The 21,480-nt window shown below is 49.5% G+C and overlaps 4 protein-coding genes across 9 annotated transcripts in view; 3 read left to right on the top strand and 1 right to left on the bottom strand.

Moving 5' to 3' along the window:
- Positions 1-5,703, top strand: part of tmem265 (transmembrane protein 265) — a 9,893-nt gene extending 4,190 nt beyond the window's left edge. Inside the window, exon 3 of the mRNA XM_015338834.2 lies at positions 1,857-5,703. Within this exon, the coding sequence (XP_015194320.2) occupies positions 1,857-2,863 (1,007 nt within the window). The 3' untranslated portion in view covers positions 2,864-5,703. The remainder of the gene's footprint in view (positions 1-1,856) is intronic.
- The window catches only part of mrpl11 (mitochondrial ribosomal protein L11), a 22,003-nt gene extending 13,720 nt beyond the window's left edge, over positions 1-8,283 (bottom strand). For 3 of the 6 annotated variants that reach the window (XM_015338836.2, XM_015338837.2, XM_015338838.2), the window contains exons 1-2: positions 8,060-8,283; positions 5,703-5,832 (exon numbers count right to left, since the gene is read on the bottom strand). In XM_015338836.2, the coding sequence (XP_015194322.1) occupies positions 5,703-5,825 (123 nt within the window). In that variant the 5' untranslated portion in view covers positions 5,826-5,832; positions 8,060-8,283. The remainder of the gene's footprint in view (positions 1-5,702; positions 5,833-8,059) is intronic. The other 3 variants (XM_069180207.1, XM_006642751.3, XM_069180208.1) reach the window with 1 other exon arrangement.
- A 276-nt stretch (positions 8,284-8,559) lies between these two features.
- mrps12 (mitochondrial ribosomal protein S12) lies at positions 8,560-14,479 on the top strand. The gene is made up of 3 exons (XM_015338839.2): positions 8,560-8,735; positions 12,995-13,061; positions 13,944-14,479. The coding sequence occupies exons 2-3, from the start codon at positions 13,013-13,015 to the stop codon at positions 14,330-14,332; spliced, it is 438 nt and encodes a 145-aa protein (XP_015194325.1). The 5' UTR covers positions 8,560-8,735; positions 12,995-13,012; the 3' UTR covers positions 14,333-14,479.
- A 1,915-nt stretch (positions 14,480-16,394) lies between these two features.
- Positions 16,395-19,941, top strand: pfdn6 (prefoldin subunit 6). Its single transcript, XM_006642766.3, has 4 exons — positions 16,395-16,615; positions 17,512-17,582; positions 17,817-17,941; positions 19,655-19,941. The coding sequence occupies exons 1-4, from the start codon at positions 16,552-16,554 to the stop codon at positions 19,773-19,775; spliced, it is 381 nt and encodes a 126-aa protein (XP_006642829.1). The 5' UTR covers positions 16,395-16,551; the 3' UTR covers positions 19,776-19,941.
- Positions 19,942-21,480: the final 1,539 nt, after the last annotated feature.

A 21,480-nucleotide genomic window follows, 5' to 3' on the forward strand; every position in this document is an offset into this window, starting at 1 on the left:
AGCCTAACATGTCCAATGTGCAAGCCATTTAAAAAAACAGTTTCACAGTCCACAGGAGTCATCAAATATTTAATAAAATATTTAAATGTCTCTGCTGAAAAGCTGAACACTTATTGTACATTTTTTATTCATTGTGATTTCCCTGACTGCACAGCCGCAGGCCTGTGAATGAGCTCTGTGGGCAGAATTCATTCTGGATGCCGTGCTGATCGATTTCAGAGCTGACACACTACGTTGAGCCTTAATGAGGATTTGAAGTTCAGGGGGAGAGATTTACTGCTCCAAATCCCTCTTGTCGAAGTGCTTTTGTAGGATTACAGGCAGCAGTGGCGGGGCACAGGGGGATGTGGACTGAGTGGGAGACGTAAGCGTCAGTTGATTTTGAGTGAAAATGCTCTGTGAAGCCCGGTCTATATAACTGCTTCTCTGCAGTCTCATCCCCAAAATCTCAGAAACTCGCACACCCTTGGGTGCACCTGGGCAGCAAGGGCTGAAACAAGATGCTAGTTTACATCCAGAGCAAAGGTGCAAACTGAGGGTTCCTACGAGGTGCATTTTAACACTCTGTCTAAGTACATCAGCAATTAGACCACTTTCTTTGACGATACTGAATGCAGGATCAGAGTTATTTTTCAATGGCATCCAGCAAGCTCTTTCAAAGACACAGAGATCAAAATTCCAAGCAGAGCCAGTTCGGCAAAGACTCACTGCCTGTGCACCAGGAGAATTTGTCTCCAGACCTCAGCAATCAGGACCGAATTTCTTGGATGTCCTGAGCGATGCTCTGCTCAGGGGATTCAGGAGTCCTGTGAGCCGGAGATACTGAGTCCAGGTCCTGTGAGCACAGCTCTCCGAGCACATTTCCCCACCTCTTCCTGTCTGAGTGCTCGAGTGGAGCTCTTTAATTGAATTAGACGCTAATTTAGAGAGAAAAACTTCTATGTCAGAAACAATCAGTCTTTCGATGCTGCTTCCAAAAAACAGCACTAGGGCCACCTGAGACCAGAGAGTTAAAACAAGTGTGGTTCTCTTTACTGATGTGGAGAAACAGACTTGACATAAAAAGCCTTTTAAGAAAGGTGGTTTCGACTGACGTCAATCAAAGAACAGAGGATACGGAGAACCTAAAGACAGTGTGACAGGCCTGCTCTTCTGTCTCACTCATGAAACAGCGGATATCACATCCGTTAATGACGACAGAGAGGACTTCCAGCAAGAACAAGGAGCTGCATAATAAAATCTGAAAGGCAATTGTAGCTCTGTCACATCTCAGCGTTGACTACTGCTGTCAAGGACTCCACAAGTCTGCCCATATGTCATGCAGAATGGGAACAGGCAGGGGCTGGGGAGCGCAGCCAATGGATGGCTCTCCTGGGGCTGCTGGCCAGACACAGCACAGCCCAGCAGCCAAATCCAGAGGAGGAAAATGAAGCAGGTGGGGGAGCACTAAGCTGGGAAAATTGAGTGTCATGTTCAGAGCTCATCCAGAGGGTCTGTACAGCAGTCAGCCTTTCCCCAGCCCCGATAGGAAGGCAGCCTGCAGGAGAGGAGGGCTGAGCAACAGTTCTGTCTGCAGGTCTCAGCAGACATGTGCAGGCTGTGAGGGTGGCCAGGTGCCTGCAGAACTACCTGGAGGAACAGAGGAAGGTTTGTTCCAGTGCACTGTGACATACAAACACCTCCAGCAGCACATGCAGGGGCTGAGTGCTGTATCTCACACAGAGAGAAACAGCTAAAGCTGCAAAAACCAAGCAATGACTAAGGCAACAGAGTTATGTCTTTCCAGACTCATCGCTGTTTCCTCTGCCCTCCTGTCTTTCCAGACTGATCGCCGTTTCCTCTCTCCCTCTCTACAGGCTGCGGAGTGCAGTGCAGCATGGCCCCACCTCCCCCTACCAACAAGCCCCACGTCTGCATGTCGGCCATCGTGATCGTGTCCACCATGGCAGTGATGGACGTGTACCTGGTGGAGCAGAACCTGGGGCCCAAGAAGATTGGGGTCTGCATCATGGTCCTAGTCGGGGACCTGTGCTTCCTCATTGTCCTGCGGTACGTGGCAGTCTGGGTCGGCGCCGAGGTCAAGACTGCCAAGCGAGGCTACGCCATGGTCCTGTGGTTCCTCTTCATCTTCGTGCTGGAGATCAAGCTGTACTTCGTCTACCAAAACTACAAGTCGGACAGGCGAGCGCCGGACCCGCTGGCCCGCAAGACCCTGACACTCCTGCTGTCCATCTCCATTCCCTCCCTCTTTGTCATCCTGGTGGCCACAGACCACATGGAGTATGTCACTGGCTTCCGCAAGAAGGAGGACCTGCGCAACCGGCTCTTCTGGGTGGTCATTGACCTGCTAGACGTGCTGGACATCCAGGCCAACCTGTGGGAACCCCAGAAGAAAGCGCTGCCCCTCTGGGCAGAGGGGCTGATCTTCTTCTACTGCTACGTCCTGCTGCTCGTGCTGCCTTGTGTGTCGCTCAGTGAGATCAGCATGCAGGGCGAGAACATCGTGCCCCACAGGATGATGGTGTACCCCGTCCTCAGCCTGGCCACCATCAACGTGGTCACGCTCTTCATCCGCGGGGGGAACATGCTCTGGTACCACGACCCGCGAGTCTCTACCGTCTTCCTGGGCAAGAATGTGCTGGCGATTGTCATCAAGCTCTGCGCGGTGCTGCGATACCCGCGGCAGCTGGCTGAGTCCTCGCAGGGCCTTGGGCCCGAGCTGGGCAGCACCTCCCTCAGGCACCGCCACGCCCTGGCGGCCCCCCTGCCCCTCTCACATGCCCACACCCCACCGGCCCCCTTTGACGGCACGGAGCCCACCGAGGACAGCCTGGGACCCTCTTTCATCACCAGGGAGCTGTAGCGGTGTCCTGCCTGCAGCAGTAGCTTGGCCCCCTGGGAAACACAGCTGGCCCGGGTTCCTCCGGAGGTGATGCTCCCAAGAGGGCCTGTGTTTGCACTGCGCCAGAGCAGCGGTCTACCCATGCACAGGTAATACACACCCCTGGGCAGGGCTCTAACCAGCGCTAAGTGGCTTTCCTTTCACCGCAGGGACGGGAGAGAGAGGGGAGGAAGGAGGCGAGAGACAACGCCCAGGTGCCGGCCAGTCTCTCGCCCAAAACAGCCGAGGCCTGGACAGCCAAGCCCGTGGGCCAGTCTGTAATTAGGGTTAGCCCACCCTCAGACTGGAGTGACACAGACCTGACAAGTTTGTTCTGGACTTGAATCTGAGGGTCTGGAGAGAGACCTCCACCCAGAGATTCCCAGCTCAGGCTGGACACCCTCCTCAAACACGTCCTGAAGCCTCCTGGTCTAGGGGGAGCGGCCTTGAGGGGAGCCCCTGCAGCTTCTTTAAAGCACTGCCTCATTTACTTCCACTGTTTCATTAAAGACAACCTGCCTCATTTGCCTCCCCTGCCCAGCCAGCCAGCAGGCACAGCAGTACAACAATGCCAGCAGTTAGTCAAGGAACTTTTCTTGACGTGTGACCTACTGTTGATTTATAGCAGTGTGCAACTGTGCGGGTCAGTTTCACTGTTGGAAAAGCCCCTGTGCGCCAACCATTTCCTTTTCTCAATTAGAACTAGGGGCCATTTGTCAAAACGCTAAGAGCCCCGACATACATCTGCTATCAAGAATGCAAAGCAAGGCTTTAATTACTTTACAGAGCTACAGGGATTGGCACTCCTGTCAGAGTCAGTGTTCCGAAACCTTGTCTGTGAGCTGCAACACAGTAGCTGCTGTTCCAATTGCATCTTCAAGGGCTCTGAGCCCGTCTGCTCTACAACAACTCCTCCCTTCTGCAGTAACGGCTGTGGCGCCGATACACTGATACCCTCCATCGTGCTTTGCCCAGCTGGGGCTCACTGGAAAGGTCCAGCCTGTCACTGGAGAGGCAGAATGGGTATGTTCCCAGTGCCCACGTTGTGTTCGCTGGAGCTCTTCAGTGCTGGGCAGACAGATGCAGAAACAGCGAGCGCCTCACAGTTCGCTTCCTTCATTATCGGGTTTGTTCCTGCTGTCTGTGCTGCGGCAGTAATCCATTAGTAATGCTGTTAGATTTTTCTGTTTTCTTGTCCTGCTTGTGAGAATTTGCTTCCACTCTTAATTATGCCCTTATGAAGCTGTCAGATGTTCCTGCTGTGGCTTATTTATTTACACTTTCATGGCCCACTGCCAGCAACTCTCCTGTCAGCTCCAGTCAGCCCTCAGGGCGGAGCACAGACTAGAGCTGCGTGCTGAAGTGTACGCTGAGCACTAGAGCTCTCAGCACCACTGTAGACGTACAAAGTACAGTAGTGTTACAACTCCAATGGCAATCAGGACCCCCTTCAGGGTGGCATGGTGGCACAGTGGCTGGCCTTGCTGCCTCACAGCACTGGGGCCCTGTGTTTGATCCCTGGGTGCTGCCTGTGTGGAATTTGGAAGTTCTGACAATGTTTGTGTGAGTTTCCTTTGGGGGCTCCTGTTTTCTCCCACAGTCCAAAGAGATTCTGGTATGTTAATTGGCTTCTGGGAAAATCGGTCAGGGTGTCTGTGTGCCCCGCGATGGACTGGCATCCCATCCAGGATGAACCTAGCCTTGCGCCAACTGCTTGCCAGGAGAGGCTCTGACTCCCATGCAACACTAAATTGGGTGAAGCAGTAAGAAAATGGATGGATGGACCCCACTCTATTCTCTAGCATTCCCATTGGCAACACTTAATGCATCATAGTTAAGAAATACCTGATGCCTTCAAAGGGCACAGCATCAGCATCATAGCTTTTTCACTCAGGAAGTAGATAAACTAAAAACTTAGGGTTTGTCTCCACTGGCTAACAGGAACAATCACACAGGATCATATCCTGGACAACGGGAACAATCAATCATTCTCTGGAACTCAAAACAACTCTGACTCACTGTTTGATACCTTAATCCCAAAAGTCGTGCACCACTCAGATTGTTAGACAACAGAAGGAGCTGCACAGGTAACTCTGAAGATAACCTATATATCTTAGCTGGTAGAAATGTCTTCAAAGGCGGTCAAAACTCAGCTTTTCAATTAAACCCGAATAGTCCAACGACTGAGATGATATGTCAGTGAAACAGACTAAACATGCAATGTTTCACTTTAATGGAGCTGAGCATGCTGCAGCAAACTATACATCAAAAAGATGTGGAAAATTCGGACTGTGAACGATTGTTTCAGCAGATGTAGGGAAGGGCAAGGACACTGAACTGTCTCAGAGAACTGTGTATACACACACACACACACACACACACGCCAGGGACACTGAACTGTCTCGCAGCACTAGACACACACGGGAGAGATGTTTTCAGAAGCAGTATTGAATGTGACAGAGATTTAATCTCTCCTGCCCAGGGCTGCAGAGGGAAGGGGGATTCAGCTCAATGACCTGAACATGATTGGATTTGACTTTGGAAACACAGTGGAGTGGAGGAGGGGAAGGACATCTCCTCTTTCCTGATGCTATAACACAACACTCCCTCCGCCAGCACCGACACTCGAGCTCAGGGCAGCTGTACCCTCATGGCAGCACACAGGAGGGCAGAGCGCTGGCCGACCCGACCTCACCGCCACGCATCGCGGAACCAGCCACAGTTGTCACAGCACGCAGAGGGTCCTCCCAGCGACTGCAGTGCCTGTGAGCTCATTGGACCCCCCAGAGCAGCATCTCCCCGGACCGCTGAGCTTCCCTACCTGTCCCAGGATGGGTCCCAGTGGGGGCCCTGGAGCCGCCTGCCCTGCGCGCACGATGGTCCGGATCACGTTCCCCACGTCCGCCTTCTTCACCACCTTCACTGCCCTCGCCGCCTTCGACATGCTCTACCTGCAGGGAGGCCAGACCGACCCCAGCGTCAGCACAGCTGCTCTTCCGGTTCGCCCTCCGGCCTTCGGCCCCTACTTGTCCTCACAATCTTTTTTTACTTCGTTCTGTTGCATTATTATGTGTTTCACCCTGTAAAGTGCTGCAGACACTGCTGGTGTGTACGAGCACTGAAATAAATCCTTGTAAAATCGCTGTGACTGAGGGCTCCGTTCTGTTCAAGCAGGAACCAGAGACTCGCCCCTGTACCCCCAGGCACTTCCAGAGCGTTGCTCTGCCAGATCAAGAGGACATTATGTTAAACATTTTGAAAAAAATGATTTGAACAAAATGAAAAAAAAATCATTTAAAAAATAACACAAACACGGTAATTGGTATTTGAGTATATAGTATCTATCTGTTAGGACTGTCAGCACTGAAAGTCATTAAAAAATTTCAGAATTTAATTAATATTTAACGGAGGTATTTTCCAAGGTGACCCAGTTTCCAGCCTGTACTTGGAATTTTTATACCAAATTTAAACAGACTGAGATGACTCTGTAATCCTTACATAATTAGAAGCAGTTGAGTGATTGAACAGAATGGCTACAGGCTGTGTTATCTGACCAGGGACTAACGTTATTAGCATTTCTGTCAGCACTGTTACTGCGTGTGACAGAGTGAATGGGCTTTATTTCACTCAGAGCTGAGATGGAATTGCAAGAGGTCTGCAATTAGTAGACAGTGCCCCCTGGTGGGAAAAGGGCTGAATGGCATCAGTGCAGTGACAAACTTCTACTCAAAAAGGAAGGAATCAGCACACACGTGTACTTCTTGATCTAAGTCTGAATGGCAACCTGCAGACGCACCAGGGCATTGCTGCCAATATTTGGCTGACAGAGGCACTGAGGCACAAAACAGGTGCAGTGCCCACAATTACAGACCTTGGCTCCCCTTTTCAGATGGGTTACTGAAAGCCAGAAGAAAACGTTTACAAAGCTACTTCTTTTCTAGGAAAGAATACTGTAACACCAGAGTGGTCATTCGCATCACTGCTTCACAGTTCCACAGTTCCTGAGTCCTGGGTTCGATTTGTACGTTTTGTCCAGGGTCATGAAGACAATGAAGTTCTGGCACCTGGTGGGTTTGATCCCAGGTCAACAGCTACAGAACCACTGGAGCTGTACGTCCTCAGTAGTTTATTTCCCCATGAAAGGATAAGTGTGGTCCTGGAGGGGATATTCCTTAAACTATGGTCACCTCTTCTGCAGTATCTGGTAGTGGAATAAACAGAATTGTTGCTAAAGGGTCAGTGTGTATTAAAGGGGATCCCTTGAGCCCTTTAGGGGTTCCACACACTGAGGGAGGAGGGGGTTGTGCTGGATGGGGAGGTGACTGGATGGATCTAACCAGAGAGCTAGAAGGCAATGGAAGAGTGGAGACTTCTGTGCATCTCCATCTTTGTGATATTGTCTGCTATTTCCTCTCACGGTATTTGAGTCAGTAGGAAACAAGCTCTAATAACAAGCAAGTGAGACCTGATCTTTTTTCCAGGTCCCACTGCAGGTTCTTTGCTGGCTGGAGAAAAAAAAGCCCAGAATTTCAGTGGGGGAATAGGAAAGGAGGGTAACTTCCCAGAGCACAGCGTCCCTGTCACCCGGCTCCCCAGCCTCGCTGACAGGCTCAGGCTGCTGGTGGCCACACTGGGTATACGTCTGTGTGCGAGGACGATACTTATTTAAATGGTTGTCTGCGAAATCAGTTCCTAGTGGGCAGCAGTGTGGAGTGGCGATTGTAAATCTGGACTCCTAACTGGAAGGTCGAGAGTTCAAATCCCAGATGAAACCATGCTGTTGTACCCTTGAGCGAGCTACTTCATTCGAACTGTCCCAGTAGAGCAATCCAGTGGTATAAAGGAGCGCAAATCAAAGTCGCTCTGAAGAAAATAATTCAGTAGTAGCTGAGCAAACAATACAGCATGAAACACCAGCCCCAGGTTCCGTCTGAAGAACGGAAATACCATCAAGCAATAAATTAAAGTCCGGGATATTCGATACACCGTGTGCCTGAACACGTTAGTGTAAAAGCTCCAGATATGAAACAGTTACAGGGATAGGGGCTATGGTGATGATTTCACCAGAAGACTGATAGATATGCACACCTGCTTACACGTGTATGATGGGTATCATAAGTATAAAATATACACACGACTACGGAACGACGCAAATATTATAGGAGTAGGTTGCCTTACCCCTGTGCGACCGATCATAAACTCATTAGCGTGGGATCGAGAACAATGTAGTTAAGATCAAAGGTGCAGAAGTGATGGGAATCCCGATATACATCAACCACTCCGGCCAAGAATCGCTAGAGAAACTCCTCAGACACCAGCTGCTGGGGACAGTATCCTTCACGCCGCAGATCAGCTCATGGGCGCCGCCATGTTCGACTGGGACGGAGGAGGCGGGACTTCCGGTGGGACCTGGCAATCTCAATAATAATAATCATTTTGTTCATCGATTGTTTTTCCCTAATGCCACTAACATCTAACAATCGCAATTGAATATATATATGCCATTTTTTTACATAATCTCCTTAATAATCTTAGGACTCCTTGTTCAAACGTACAAACGTATCGGTGCAGGTTTACTTTAGGGAAACCACGCAGTTTGGGAGATAGGGCTTGCAGATTACGTCTCTAAAACAAAAACGACCACCGGCCCGAGGGTGGCGCTGAGCAGTTTTGAGCCCTCCGGGACTCCGTAGCTGAAGACGGAAGTGATCAGAGCCTGGTTGCTCTACAGTACTTTGCGCACAGCTTTCCGCTCCTTCGTCAGACGGTGTCTGCTAGCGAATCCTGGATCCGGCACCGGCGAGCGGATAAGTAGGACAGTGTGAAGGGCCGGTGCGCCAGGGCTGAGATCCAGGTGGGTACTGACCTTTGGGGACGCGCCCGGCACACGGTCACAGAGGTGGGGCGGCGCTCGACTCCTGAAAAGCACGACCCCGCGCGGACACGTGGGGTCGATTCCACACTAGTCCTGAAGGAGCTCGACTATCTGCGAGTCTGCTGCGCGCTGTGCGGGCGACCATGCCGGTGTATCTAACCTGATAACTCCACAAATTGTTCGTATGAATTGTGCGTTAGCTTGATAAGTCTTGCGTTTAAAATAACTGAAAATACAATAACATTAAAATGTCCGTCATTACACCCATAACAATGAAAAAGAAAGCCTTTATTTCTGTGCAAATGCAGATTTTATACAGATGACGGTGTCTAATTCTGTTTTTGGTGAGTGTTTGCTGGTGGCTGTATATTAATAATCTCCTGTGTGAAGCACTGAATGAACATTGTCAATTGAATAAGACCTACTCAGTGGCTGCAATCTGATCCACTCCAGGTGTGACAGTGCTGTCAGTCAGACTCCCAGTGTGCAGCAGTCTGATCCGCTCCAGGTGTGACAGTGCTGTCAGTCAGACTCCCAGTGCGCAGCAGTCTGATCCGCTCCAGGTGTGACAGTGCTGTCAGTCAGATTCCCAGTGCGCAGCAGTCTGATCCGCTCCAGGTGTGACAGTGCTGTCAGTCAGATTCCCAGTGTGCAGGAGTCTGATCCGCTACAGGTGTGACAGTGCTGTCAGTCAGACTCCCAGTGCGCAGCAGTCTGATCCGCTCCAGGTGTGACAGTACTGTCAGACTCCCAGTCAGCAGCAGTCTGATCCGCTCCAGGTGTGACAGTGCTGTCAGTCAGACTCCCAGTGCGCAGCAGTCTGATCCGCTCCAGGTGTGACAGTACTGTCAGACTCCCAGTGCGCAGCAGTCTGATCCGCTCCAGGTGTGACAGTGCTGTCAGACTCCCAGTGTGCAGCAGTCTGATCCGCTCCAGGTATGACAGTGCTGTCAGTCAGACTCCCAGTGTGCAGCAGTCTGATCCGCTCCAGGTGTGACAGTGCTGTCAGACTCCCAGTGTGCAGCAGTCTGATCCGCTCCAGGTGTGACAGTACTGTCAGACTCCCAGTCAGCAGCAGTCTGATCCGCTCCAGGTGTGACAGTGCTGTCAGTCAGACTCCCAGTGCGCAGCAGTCTGATCCGCTCCAGGTGTGACAGTACTGTCAGACTCCCAGTGCGCAGCAGTCTGATCCGCTCCAGGTGTGACAGTGCTGTCAGACTCCCAGTGTGCAGCAGTCTGATCCGCTCCAGGTATGACAGTGCTGTCAGTCAGACTCCCAGTGCGCAGCAGTCTGATCTGCTCCAGGTGTGACAGTACTGTCAGATTCCCAGTGGGCAGCAGTCTGATCCGCTCCAGGTGTGACAGTACTGTCAGACTCCCAGTGCGCAGCAGTCTGATCCGCTCCAGGTGTGACAGTGCTGTCAGACTCCCAGTGTGCAGCAGTCTGATCTGCTCCAGGTGTGACAGTGCTGTCAGACTCCCAGTGCGCAGCAGTCTGATCCGCTCCAGGTGTGACAGTGCTGTCAGACTCCCAGTGTGCAGCAGTCTGATCCGCTCCAGGTGTGACAGTGCTGTCAGACTCCCAGTGCGCAGCAGTCTGATCCGCTCCAGGTGTGACAGTGCTGTCAGTCAGACTCCCAGTGTGCAGCAGTCTGATCCGCTCCAGGTGTGACAGTGCTGTCAGACTCCCAGTGTGCAGCAGTCTGATCCGCTCCAGGTGTGACAGTGCTGTCAGTCAGACTCCCAGTGTGCAGCAGTCTGATCCGCTCCAGGTGTGACAGTGCTGTCAGTCAGACTCCCAGTGCGCAGCAGTCTGATCCGCTCCAGGTGTGACAGTACTGTCAGACTCCCAGTCAGCAGCAGTCTGATCCGCTCCAGGTGTGACAGTGCTGTCAGTCAGACTCCCAGTGCGCAGCAGTCTGATCCGCTCCAGGTGTGACAGTACTGTCAGACTCCCAGTCAGCAGCAGTCTGATCCGCTCCAGGTGTGACAGTGCTGTCAGTCAGACTCCCAGTGCGCAGCAGTCTGATCCGCTCCAGGTGTGACAGTACTGTCAGACTCCCAGTGCGCAGCAGTCTGATCCGCTCCAGGTGTGACAGTGCTGTCAGTCAGACTCCCAGTGCGCAGCAGTCTGATCTGCTCCAGGTGTGACAGTACTGTCAGATTCCCAGTGGGCAGCAGTCTGATCCGCTCCAGGTGTGACAGTACTGTCAGACTCCCAGTGCGCAGCAGTCTGATCCGCTCCAGGTGTGAGAGTGCTGTCAGACTCCCAGTGTGCAGCAGTCTGATCTGCTCCAGGTGTGACAGTGCTGTCAGACTCCCAGTGTGCAGCAGTCTGATCCGCTCCAGGTGTGACAGTGCTGTCAGTCAGACTCCCAGTGTGCAGCAGTCTGATCCGCTCCAGGTGTGACAGTGCTGTCAGACTCCCAGTGCGCAGCAGTCTGATCCGCTCCAGGTGTGACAGTGCTGTCAGTCAGACTCCCAGTGTGCAGCAGTCTGATCCGCTCCAGGTGTGACAGTGCTGTCAGACTCCCAGTGTGCAGCAGTCTGATCCGCTCCAGGTGTGACAGTGCTGTCAGTCAGACTCCCAGTGTGCAGCAGTCTGATCCGCTCCAGGTGTGACAGTGCTGTCAGTCAGACTCCCAGTGCGCAGCAGTCTGATCCGCTCCAGGTGTGACAGTACTGTCAGACTCCCAGTCAGCAGCAGTCTGATCCGCTCCAGGTGTGACAGTGCTGTCAGTCAGACTCCCAGTGCGCAGCAGTCTGATCCGCTCCAGGTGTGACAGTACTGTCAGACTCCCAGTGCGCAGCAGTCTGATCCGCTCCAGGTGTGACAGTGCTGTCAGTCAGACTCCCAGTGCGCAGCAGTCTGATCTGCTCCAGGTGTGACAGTACTGTCAGATTCCCAGTGAGCAGCAGTCTGATCCGCTCCAGGTGTGACAGTGCTGTCAGACTCCCAGTGCGCAGCAGTCTGATCCGCTCCAGGTGTGACAGTGCTGTCAGACTCCCAGTGCACAGCAGTCTGATCTGCTCCAGGTGTGACAGTGCTGTCAGACTCCCAGTGTGCAGCAGTCTGATCCGCTCCAGGTGTGACAGTGCTGTCAGTCAGACTCCCAGTGTGCAGCAGTCTGATCCGCTCCAGGTGTGACAGTGCTGTCAGTCAGACTCCCAGTGCGCAGCAGTCTGATCCGCTCCAGGTGTGACAGTACTGTCAGACTCCCAGTCAGCAGCAGTCTGATCCGCTCCAGGTGTGACAGTGCTGTCAGTCAGACTCCCAGTGCGCAGCAGTCTGATCCGCTCCAGGTGTGACAGTACTGTCAGACTCCCAGTGCGCAGCAGTCTGATCCGCTCCAGGTGTGACAGTGCTGTCAGTCAGACTCCCAGTGCGCAGCAGTCTGATCTGCTCCAGGTGTGACAGTACTGTCAGATTCCCAGTGGGCAGCAGTCTGATCCGCTCCAGGTGTGACAGTACTGTCAGACTCCCAGTGCGCAGCAGTCTGATCCGCTCCAGGTGTGACAGTGCTGTCAGACTCCCAGTGTGCAGCAGTCTGATCTGCTCCAGGTGTGACAATGCTGTCAGACTCCCAGTGTGCAGCAGTCTGATCCGCTCCAGGTGTGACAGTGCTGTCAGTCAGACTCCCAGTGTGCAGCAGTCTGATCCGCTCCAGGTGTGACAGTGCTGTCAGACTCCCAGTGCGCAGCAGTCTGATCCGCTCCAGGTGTGACAGTGCTGTCAGTCAGACTCCCAGTGTGCAGCAGTCTGATCCGCTCCAGGTGTGACAGTGCTGTCAGACTCCCAGTGTGCAGCAGTCTGATCCGCTCCAGGTGTGACAGTGCTGTCAGTCAGATTCCCAGTGCGCAGCAGTCTGATCCGCTCCAGGTTTTACAAACTACAAGAGGCTTTTGTGCAGTAGGCACACAAAGAGGCTGGAGATTTTTAAGTTTGTTACTTGGGGATTTTGTCTAAGACATTAGTAGGAGTGAGTAGACAATAGAAGTGTGACATCAAAGTTAAATTTTTATTTTTTCTCCCTTGCTCCTGGCAATTTGTGCTAGATTTTGCAGAGCTTAAAACATCACAGTGTAACAGGAAGCTGACTTGAGTTATGGTGCCAATGCCTGTGACGTGTATTTGACTATCGGAGGAGTCGCTTCTTCTCTCGTTAGTTGAAATGTGCCAGGAAGGTGCCTTGGTGCTGATGACACCTCACGGCGCCTTGCTTCTGTTCTCTCCCCAGGAGTCCCGCAGCACAGGGATGGCTTTGCTCTCCAATCTGCGGCCAGTGGTGTCAGCGCTGCTCTGGGGTGAGTGTCCTGGGCCAGTCCTGCCAACCTGCTGGTGCCAGTTCAAGCACAGTGACTGTAGCAGGCCTTGGGATTGGGGCCTGTTGCGCGTTCTTGCCGGGAGCTCCTTACAGGGAAAAGACAATCAGAATGAGCAGTAAACTGCAGGAGTATGTGAGTGAAGCACCTGAGAAAAAGGGTATATGTGCACCTGATTATGTGTTTGACGTTTGAGCACTGTGTGAAAATCACAAACATCACATAGAAACAAACCTATTAGAACATAAAAGCTTTGGCAGTTCTGTGGTGACTCAAGCAAAGCTGCAGATTGGCTGAGAAACTGATAATAGGGTAAAATTTAATTTTTAAATGAATTGCTCAGTATAATGTTGGAATAACATTATGAAACAAATGGTGAAATGGTGCTTAATGAAACAAAACTACAAAGTATTTGAATGGTTTGCAGTTGTGTTTGAATCATATAATTATTGAAAATGGTAAAAAAAATCTTTCTGTGCACAAAATAGGTGTGGTTTTAATTTGTGAACCGCTAGCATTTACATGCTACAACCATTTTGATTTTAATAAGTCATTTAAAAGAATTTCACACACAGGAGAAATCCTGACCTAACCCATGCATGCTGTCTGTACCACCTCGTCTGCCAAGGGGCGCTGATACAGGTGTCCCCTGTCCGTCCCAGCTCTGCAGCAGCATCCGGGGCCTAGGGTGCTGTAACTGAAGGTTCTGCTGTACTTATACGGTTCTGCGGTGACCCGGTAGAGAAGTATGAAGCGACATACTTGGTACATCTTGGGTAGAGGCGATGGAGAAGAGTGTCTGAGACAGGTCTTGACCGGCCCGTTCCCTCTCTCATGCTGTTCCTCGCTTTCTCCGTCCTGCAGGTGTGCACGGGGCAGGCGGTGTGGCCAGCTGGCCCCTGGCCCCTCTGCGTGGGATGGCCACTCTCAATCAGATGCACCGCCAGGGCCGGCCGCGCCCCGAGCCGCCCCGCGTCAGCCCCACCTTCGGCCGCCCGCAGCTGAAGGGCGTGGTGCTGAAGACCCTGATTCGCAAGCCCAAGAAGCCCAACTCGGCCAACCGGAAGTGTGCCCGCGTGCGTCTGTCGAACGGGCGGGAGGTGGTGTGCTTCATCCCCGGGGAGGGGCACAACCTGCAGGAGCACAACATCGTGCTGGTGGAGGGTGGGCGCACGCAGGACCTGCCCGGGGTCAAGCTCAAGGTCGTCCGTGGGAAGTATGACTGTGCCCACGTGCAGAAGAAGAAACAGTGAGCCAGCGAGGGACTGGGCCCTGTGGACACTGTGGCTTCATCCACACAGACTATTCCACCCGTTTCTCCAGTGGTCAGACCTCTCCTCCTGACCTGGGGCAGTTTTCTGCCACAGATGAGCTGTAATAAAGTCCACTCTGATGCTGCAGTCCTTTGTCTTTGTGCTATTATTAGAATCTGGGATTGAGGCAGGCAGCACTACATTGTGGTTTGAGACGGAATGTAATGTAACTGATCACAGTTATGGGTGGTTTGTTCATTTCAAGTGTCTGCTTTCAAACTATTATAAATGGCTACATTACTGAAGTTCTGTGCAGAAAGTGCTCTAATTCTCACAGAATGTTGCCAGTATTCAATTGTCTTGTCATGTTGCTCTGTGACGAGAGTACACAAGTTCATTCATATGCACAGCAGCCAGTCCTGTTTGTAAAAGGGAGAAAATTCAAATGAGCAACAATTCCAGTTTGCTACACAAATCCTGATGTTTTACAGAAGAGATGAGAATTGTTGTGCAAATAAAGATCTGTATTTCCACCCCTGAATTGAAGTGACTCAAACCAAAAAAAGGGTAATTTGGAAAGAAGGAATGGCCTTTTCTGGAAAACGCATTCAGTGAAGGTTTGAAATCCCTAAATAGTTCTCTAGTGACAGTGGACCTGCAGCTGACAGGTAAGATACCTGTGGTGACTGAGAGTGTGTCATACTAATGGTTTCATTCCAAACGTGCCTTGTTTTTGGGTGAAGTGCTGGAGAAGAAGGAGCTGAAGAGGAGGACAGCGCACAGCTCTTCATCTGCACCAGTGTCTGCTAGAAAGCAAATTTGCAGCTGTGGTCCCTGGGCAGGACACGGCCCTTGAGATACAAGATGCAGAAAAGACATTTCAAGACATAGTGTATGATAGATATTTCAATAGGTAAAGTGTATATAAGCACTGACAAGAAATACATTGAAAGTTTCAAGAAGTACATTAGAACTGATCAAGATGGAGAGCATGATGTTGGATAAGGAGGAAGAAGTTTCATGATTGCAAAGACTGATTTGCATGAAGCAATGATTTCACTTTAGTTTGAGGAGTTATAAATTAGATGAGAATCTAATTGATAGAATTGTGTTCCAGAAGCTGGAGGCTGTAACCATAACTGCTGACTCACCAGACTCAGTGTCTCTATATTTCACCCAACACATACAGCGAGAGGCTCCTGCGGTTCTGGTTTTGGGATACAAAACCTTTTAAAGGAGGGCGCTGAGGCTATTTCTGATCCTAAAAAACAGTAATTTGCAAAGTGCATGAAATTATCGAATGACAGTAGATGATGCTTTTTAGTTGTGTTGCAGTGGCGACAGGGTGTTGATTTCTTGTCCAGTGCTGAATGAGTAGAAGGAAGGGAAACACTCAGCGCCAGCTCGTTCCTGCTTGTAGCTCTCTTACAGCCGGCAGGATGGGTCATTTACAAAACACGAGTGCGCATGCTACTGTGTACTTGCATGTATACGTCTTATATACAAAATGAGTTAGGGAAAATAGTTAATGAATCTATACATCTAAACGTGTTCGTAATTCTTATATTACGCATTTTATGCAAACGATCCTGCTTTTCGGTAAACGATAATGTTTTTCTTATTTTTTCAAACGTTTGAACATCAAATAATACAAATGAGAGAAGGAAAAAGCGGTAGTGAAACAAATACACTGCCAGAGGTAATTACAAACCTGAATACAAAATGTATCTTTGCAATGCATTTTTGCATTAGTGTATTTAAACTTTTTAATGGAATATCGCATTTCCATCTTATAAATATCAAAGGAAGGAGAAGCGACAGTTGAGTGTATATATTTACCCATTATTAATAACAGATTAATGATAAATACATGTTATTTACATCTTGCGAATTATATCAAACTCCTTAACTCTAACATTCAGTTAGATGCTTAAATAGAAAGTCTTCCAAGTCTATCCAAAACCAACCCAACCTTTTTTCTTATTTCTCTGTCCCTTACCAACATGGCGTCTTTTACCATCACAAGTCAGTGCCGTGGTAGCGTCATATCCGGTGCGACGCCATAGCTCTTCCTGTCTCAGACTGTGAAGCTAGGCAGGTGGTGCGGCGAGGTGGTAAAAAGGCTGCCGAGCCCAATAATTAAAAAAAATATTTGGCATTTTTATCGGAATATTATTCCGTCCGCTTTTGGTACCCTAAAACCTGGTGTTGGACCAGCGATGGCGGAAGCAATCCAGAAGAGACTTCAAACTGAGCTCGAAAAATATCAACAGACCCAGAAAGGCAAAGTTGAATTTATTATTGCAGTTCTCCTAGATACAAAGTGGTGTCTATCGCATTCTGTATTTTGAGCTGATAGTGGCTACGGACGCACTGTTCTGGTCATCGTGTCGCTGGACACGTCTGATACTGGAGACTCACAAAACTCGAAGCTGAATGTGAAATGACCAGTGCTTTAAGTGGGTGACCACTCCGGTAGCGACTTTGTTGAATTGTTAAAGGTCAGCTCACGGGGAGCGTCCCAATCGCTTGTGTGTCCTTCTTCGTGTTAACATAACGCCGCTTTAATGTGAAGGAGCCTGGGGTTTCTGCCTCAGCTCTAGGTGATGATAATGAATCGTGCAGTAATAAAGGGGGCGGCACTGCTGCCTCATGGTACTGGGACCTGGGGTGCTGTTTGTGTGGAGCTTATATGTTCTCTCAGTGTTTGAGTGGGTTTCCTCCCACAGTCCAGACTGTGCTGGTGGGTTGATCAGCTTCTGGGAAAACTGGCCCTGGTGCGAGTGTGTGTGTCTGTGTGTCTCCTGGGATGGACTGGGGTCCCGTCTGGGGTACCCAGCCCTGAGCCTGTTGCTAGCCGGGAGAGACTGTGGCTCCTGTGTGGCCCTGAACTGGATGAAGCGATTAGGAGATGGATGGAGGGCTAAGAGTGTTTAAGGCAATATTTGTGCTTTTAAAGTGTCATTACTGATGTATGAAGAACTGCTGATCTGTGGCTGTGAAGGAGTGTGCTCTGCCTGTTCCAGTAAAAGCCTGTGGGCTGACGCAGAAGACGATAGGTAGAGAGTAGTGGTGCGTTAATGTGACTGTCACACTGGCCTCTATGTTACTCACGTTCCCTGAGAGCTGCGACTGCTTGGGAAATAGGAGGCCTAAATATTAAAACTGTTTCTTTGCAGATCTGAGTAAAAGCATGTCGGCGAGACAGAAGCTGGAAGCCCAGCTGACGGAGAACAACATCGTGAAGGAGGTGAGGCGCCACTCTCCCTTCAGACCTCTTTGATCCTCTGTTTTGACTTTCTGGTTCTGTTGCTGGTTCGTCAGCATCAGAGAGAGTTTTATTCCCTGCTGCTTGTCGCTTCTTCAGATGTGCGTCTCCTTTGTGGTGTGAGGCTGAAGCCTTTACTAAGGGTGAGTTGCAGGTCCTCCCATGTGGCTCTGAGGGCTAACTGGTTTATCTTCTGCTCTGGCTTTGTGGGGGCAGGAGCTGGACTTGCTGGAGGCTCAGAACACTGTCTACAAGCTGATTGGCCCAGTTCTAGTCAAACAGGACCTGGATGAAGCGAAGGCTACAGTGGGGAAGCGGCTGGAGTATATCACTGGAGAAATGTAAGTCCTGTGTGTGTTTGTCCTCGTACAATCCTGGCAGATTGAGAAAGTGAAGCCAAGTGTTAGTAGAGACCTGCCTTCTACAGCCCAGTTTGACTGAGCTAATCTGGCCCTGTAGTCTTCTCTCTGACCTCTCTGAACTGATATGTTTATTGTCATAAGAAGGCACATTACTCGTTTCTAATATGCTTTTCTTATCCTGGTCACAATCACTGCTACTGAAGTGTTACAAATTACAAAATCCTCTGTTACAAATTCAACTGTTTCTAAGCACTACAGCATTACACTGAGAGCTTTATACATCAATGCTCATTAGTTAAATTTCCTTGACAGTACCCGTCTTCTGTCCTGTGTGTGGAGGTTGTTGGCTTAATTGTGTTCTAGAGTGCACTTTATTGTAATATAAAAATCTAAAATAGCTACACTGCTGTAAAAAGACAGTTTAGATTGTTTTTCACTTATTACACCATGTTCTTCAATCTTTACGTGAAAACAACTGTATGGTACTCTACTGAACTTTAAGCTATTTTATGATCACATGTAATCCTGATGGATCTGTATATGGTAGGATAAAAAGTGGCCTTTTAAATTTGTAGATGTGGAAAGAGAAACTTGATAATGACAAGAAGCCCCTGACAGTGAGTCACTGAGATATGATGTATCAGCTGTGACTGGTTTAGGCAGTCCTGGTCCTGCAGGTTTCAGAAGTACCCGAATAATCCCTGGAAATCACAGCCAACTGACTTTTAAACACTTAATTGTATCAGTTAGGTAATTGAGGTTTTAGCTGGACTAAAAACAGTAATAGATTAAGTTTGTCCTGAGATGGTGTGTTTCAGTAGATACTGGTGAATTTAAGTGCCGATCTTGCTTTTTCATCAGATGCACTAGACTGTATCAATACTGGCCAAAATTGTTAAAATACCATAAAATATTAGTTGATGTGGTCAGTAAATAGCTGCATGGGACATAAACCTTCTTTAGCCTCCTTGTGTTTTCTCTCTAATTATCCGAGTGGTTTTAACACTTCCTTTAAGTAGACTATAACTGAAATGACGTGCAGATTTCTGGTAGAAATTCCAGGCCTGCAAGGAGGTACAGTTCTTTCTCACAGTCCTGTGCTCTGTTTGTCTCTGGGGCTCAGTGTCCTACTGTGCCACCCTGTGTCTCTGGGGCTCAGTGTCCTGCTGGGGCTCAGTGTCCTGATGTGACAGTTTGTCTCTGGGGCTCAGTGTCCTGATGTGACAGTCTGTCTCTGGGGCTCAGTGTCCTACTGGGGCTCAGTGTCCTACTGTGCCACCCTGTGTCTCTGGGGCTCAGTATCCTGCTGGGGCTCAGTGTCCTGATGTGACAGTCTGTCTCTGGGGCTCAGTGTCCTACTGTGCCACCCTGTGTCTCTGGGGCTCAGTGTCCTGCTTTCTTCTGTCTTTCAACATCTTTCCTTTCTCTCTCTTCATTGCAGACTGTAATTTTAACTTCTGTCTTTTAAAAGAGGGTTATTTGCCTTCTTGGCTTGTTCTTGGCCAGTACCTGTGACTGCAGTGGTCTCAGCACAGAGGAGCCTGTGAGAAGCTGCACTGAGCTGCCCAGCTGTGTTGACCAGGCTCCTGCCCGAGAAGCTCTGTTCCTTGAGCACAAGCTGCATTGGCAGAGTGGACATCTGGCCTTGTGGTGCTGCCCCTGATGTGGTTCTGTTCTCTCCTTCTCTTTTAGTCAGCGCTATGAAACCCTCCTGAAGGAGCTGGAGCGCAAGTCGGAGCAGCACAGAGAGCTCCTGTCCAGCCTGCAGCAGGAGTACCAGCGTGCCCAGGGCCGAGCGGCAGTCAAAGTGTGAGACTTTCAAAGAGCACTGTGGCCCGGCCATCTGACCGACACTCACAGACTCCCTGCTCACCACATCGATGAGCAGAAACAAGCTTGTGCTTCAGCAGAAAGAAGAATTTAATTTGACTGTTTTTTTTATTATTTCTGAAATATTAATAAACTTATTTGCAGAATAATGTTTTCTGTTCTTCTGTGCACTGCTTTTTCTGTGTTATTTTTTTAAAACGATTTAAGTGTCGCTGCTTGTTAGAATATCTTGATTCTATAAAAGAGACGGCTGTTGTAGCAGTTCTCACCCAACAAACGACATTCCCCAGGTTAAATTTCTGCACTGGTTCATCAGTTACCCAGAGGTATGAGAGAACTCAAGTTTAACAGAATACCACCTGGTTCTACAGTAAGATAGCCCTGGCAGGTGTAAACAGTACCTAGCAGTTTAAGGTTTTTATTCTAAAACACAACATGTAATTCTTTGTATTTTCTTGGCTTAATTATGATTTATCTTTTGTTTCTCCGCTCTTTGAAATAAATGTTCTGTTGGTTAAGGAGAGCTGTTAAGTGAATAACAAGGTATTAGACATTTTCATTTATTTCACAAACTACCTCCCCTTTGACAATCTTTTCAGTGATTGTGTGTAAAGCTGTTTTTTTAAAGTTGTGTTTTTGAGATTGGAAATGAAAAAAATATTAGGAATGCTTGTTTCCATCAGTGACTATATATGGCATCCTTAATAAATAGCTGAATTAAGCAGCTAAGGACCATTAATGCACAAGAGGGGTCACTTCACAGGTGGGTGTTACCTCTAGAAATGGCAAAGAGGTCACTTGACCTTTTTTTCAAATCGCAGCAGAGGTGGTGTGACTTTGTATGCATCACAACATTCTTACACAACTGCCAGCTACCTAATGTTTGGAAATGTTCCCAGAGTATCCCAATGTTTTCTGATGTTTCCCCACTGTTCTCAGAAGTACATTAATGTTCCCAGAAGTTCTCTTAAGTTCTCCAATATTCCCTATTATCCCAAAATGTTCCCTGAAGTTCCCAGTGTATCCAAATGTTCACACTTATTCCAAATTGTTTCTAAATATTCCCAAATGTTTACCCGTACTCCTATAAAGTCCCTTATGTGCTAATTATTTCCTAATTATTACTAATGTTCCCAAATTTTGCAATTGTACCCAAAAGTTTACTAATATTCTCAAAAGTCCCCAAATATTTCACCAGTGCAACACAAGCTGATGACAGTCTGCTGCGGCTTCGGATTTGCAGATCTTGTGTGATGCCCCCAGCCAAGTGTCCTGTAGGCCCCCCTCTATCCCCATTGGAGTCAGCTTGAAACTGCCAGCTGCCTGCCTGCCCATTGTCCTTTCTTGTCACTGGGACGCTGCACTGGTGCCCCTTCCCTGGCCGTGCTTGCATGCTGTCCTGGTCTCTGGAGGAGAGCCCTTGTGAAGAAAGCCTGCTTCCCTCAGCCCAGTACCTGGGGCACCTCCTGCTGGAATGCCCTGAGGACATACTGTCTATTCTCCCCGGCTCCAAGTGCAGACCAACCAGTCCTTTCTCATCACTGGTTTTCCTGACACAGCAGAGTCCATTTTGAGCATGCTGGCCGCTACCCCTGGATAGTGACACCCTCACACCTGGGCCAGGAACACACACTGCAAAGCAAAGGATGCTGCCGGTGCTCTGATGTCTGGGGCTGCCTCTGCCCAGG

The sequence above is a fragment of the Lepisosteus oculatus genome, chromosome 18 (assembly GCF_040954835.1).
Source record: "Lepisosteus oculatus isolate fLepOcu1 chromosome 18, fLepOcu1.hap2, whole genome shotgun sequence".
Taxonomy (NCBI): Eukaryota; Metazoa; Chordata; class Actinopteri; order Semionotiformes; family Lepisosteidae; genus Lepisosteus; species Lepisosteus oculatus.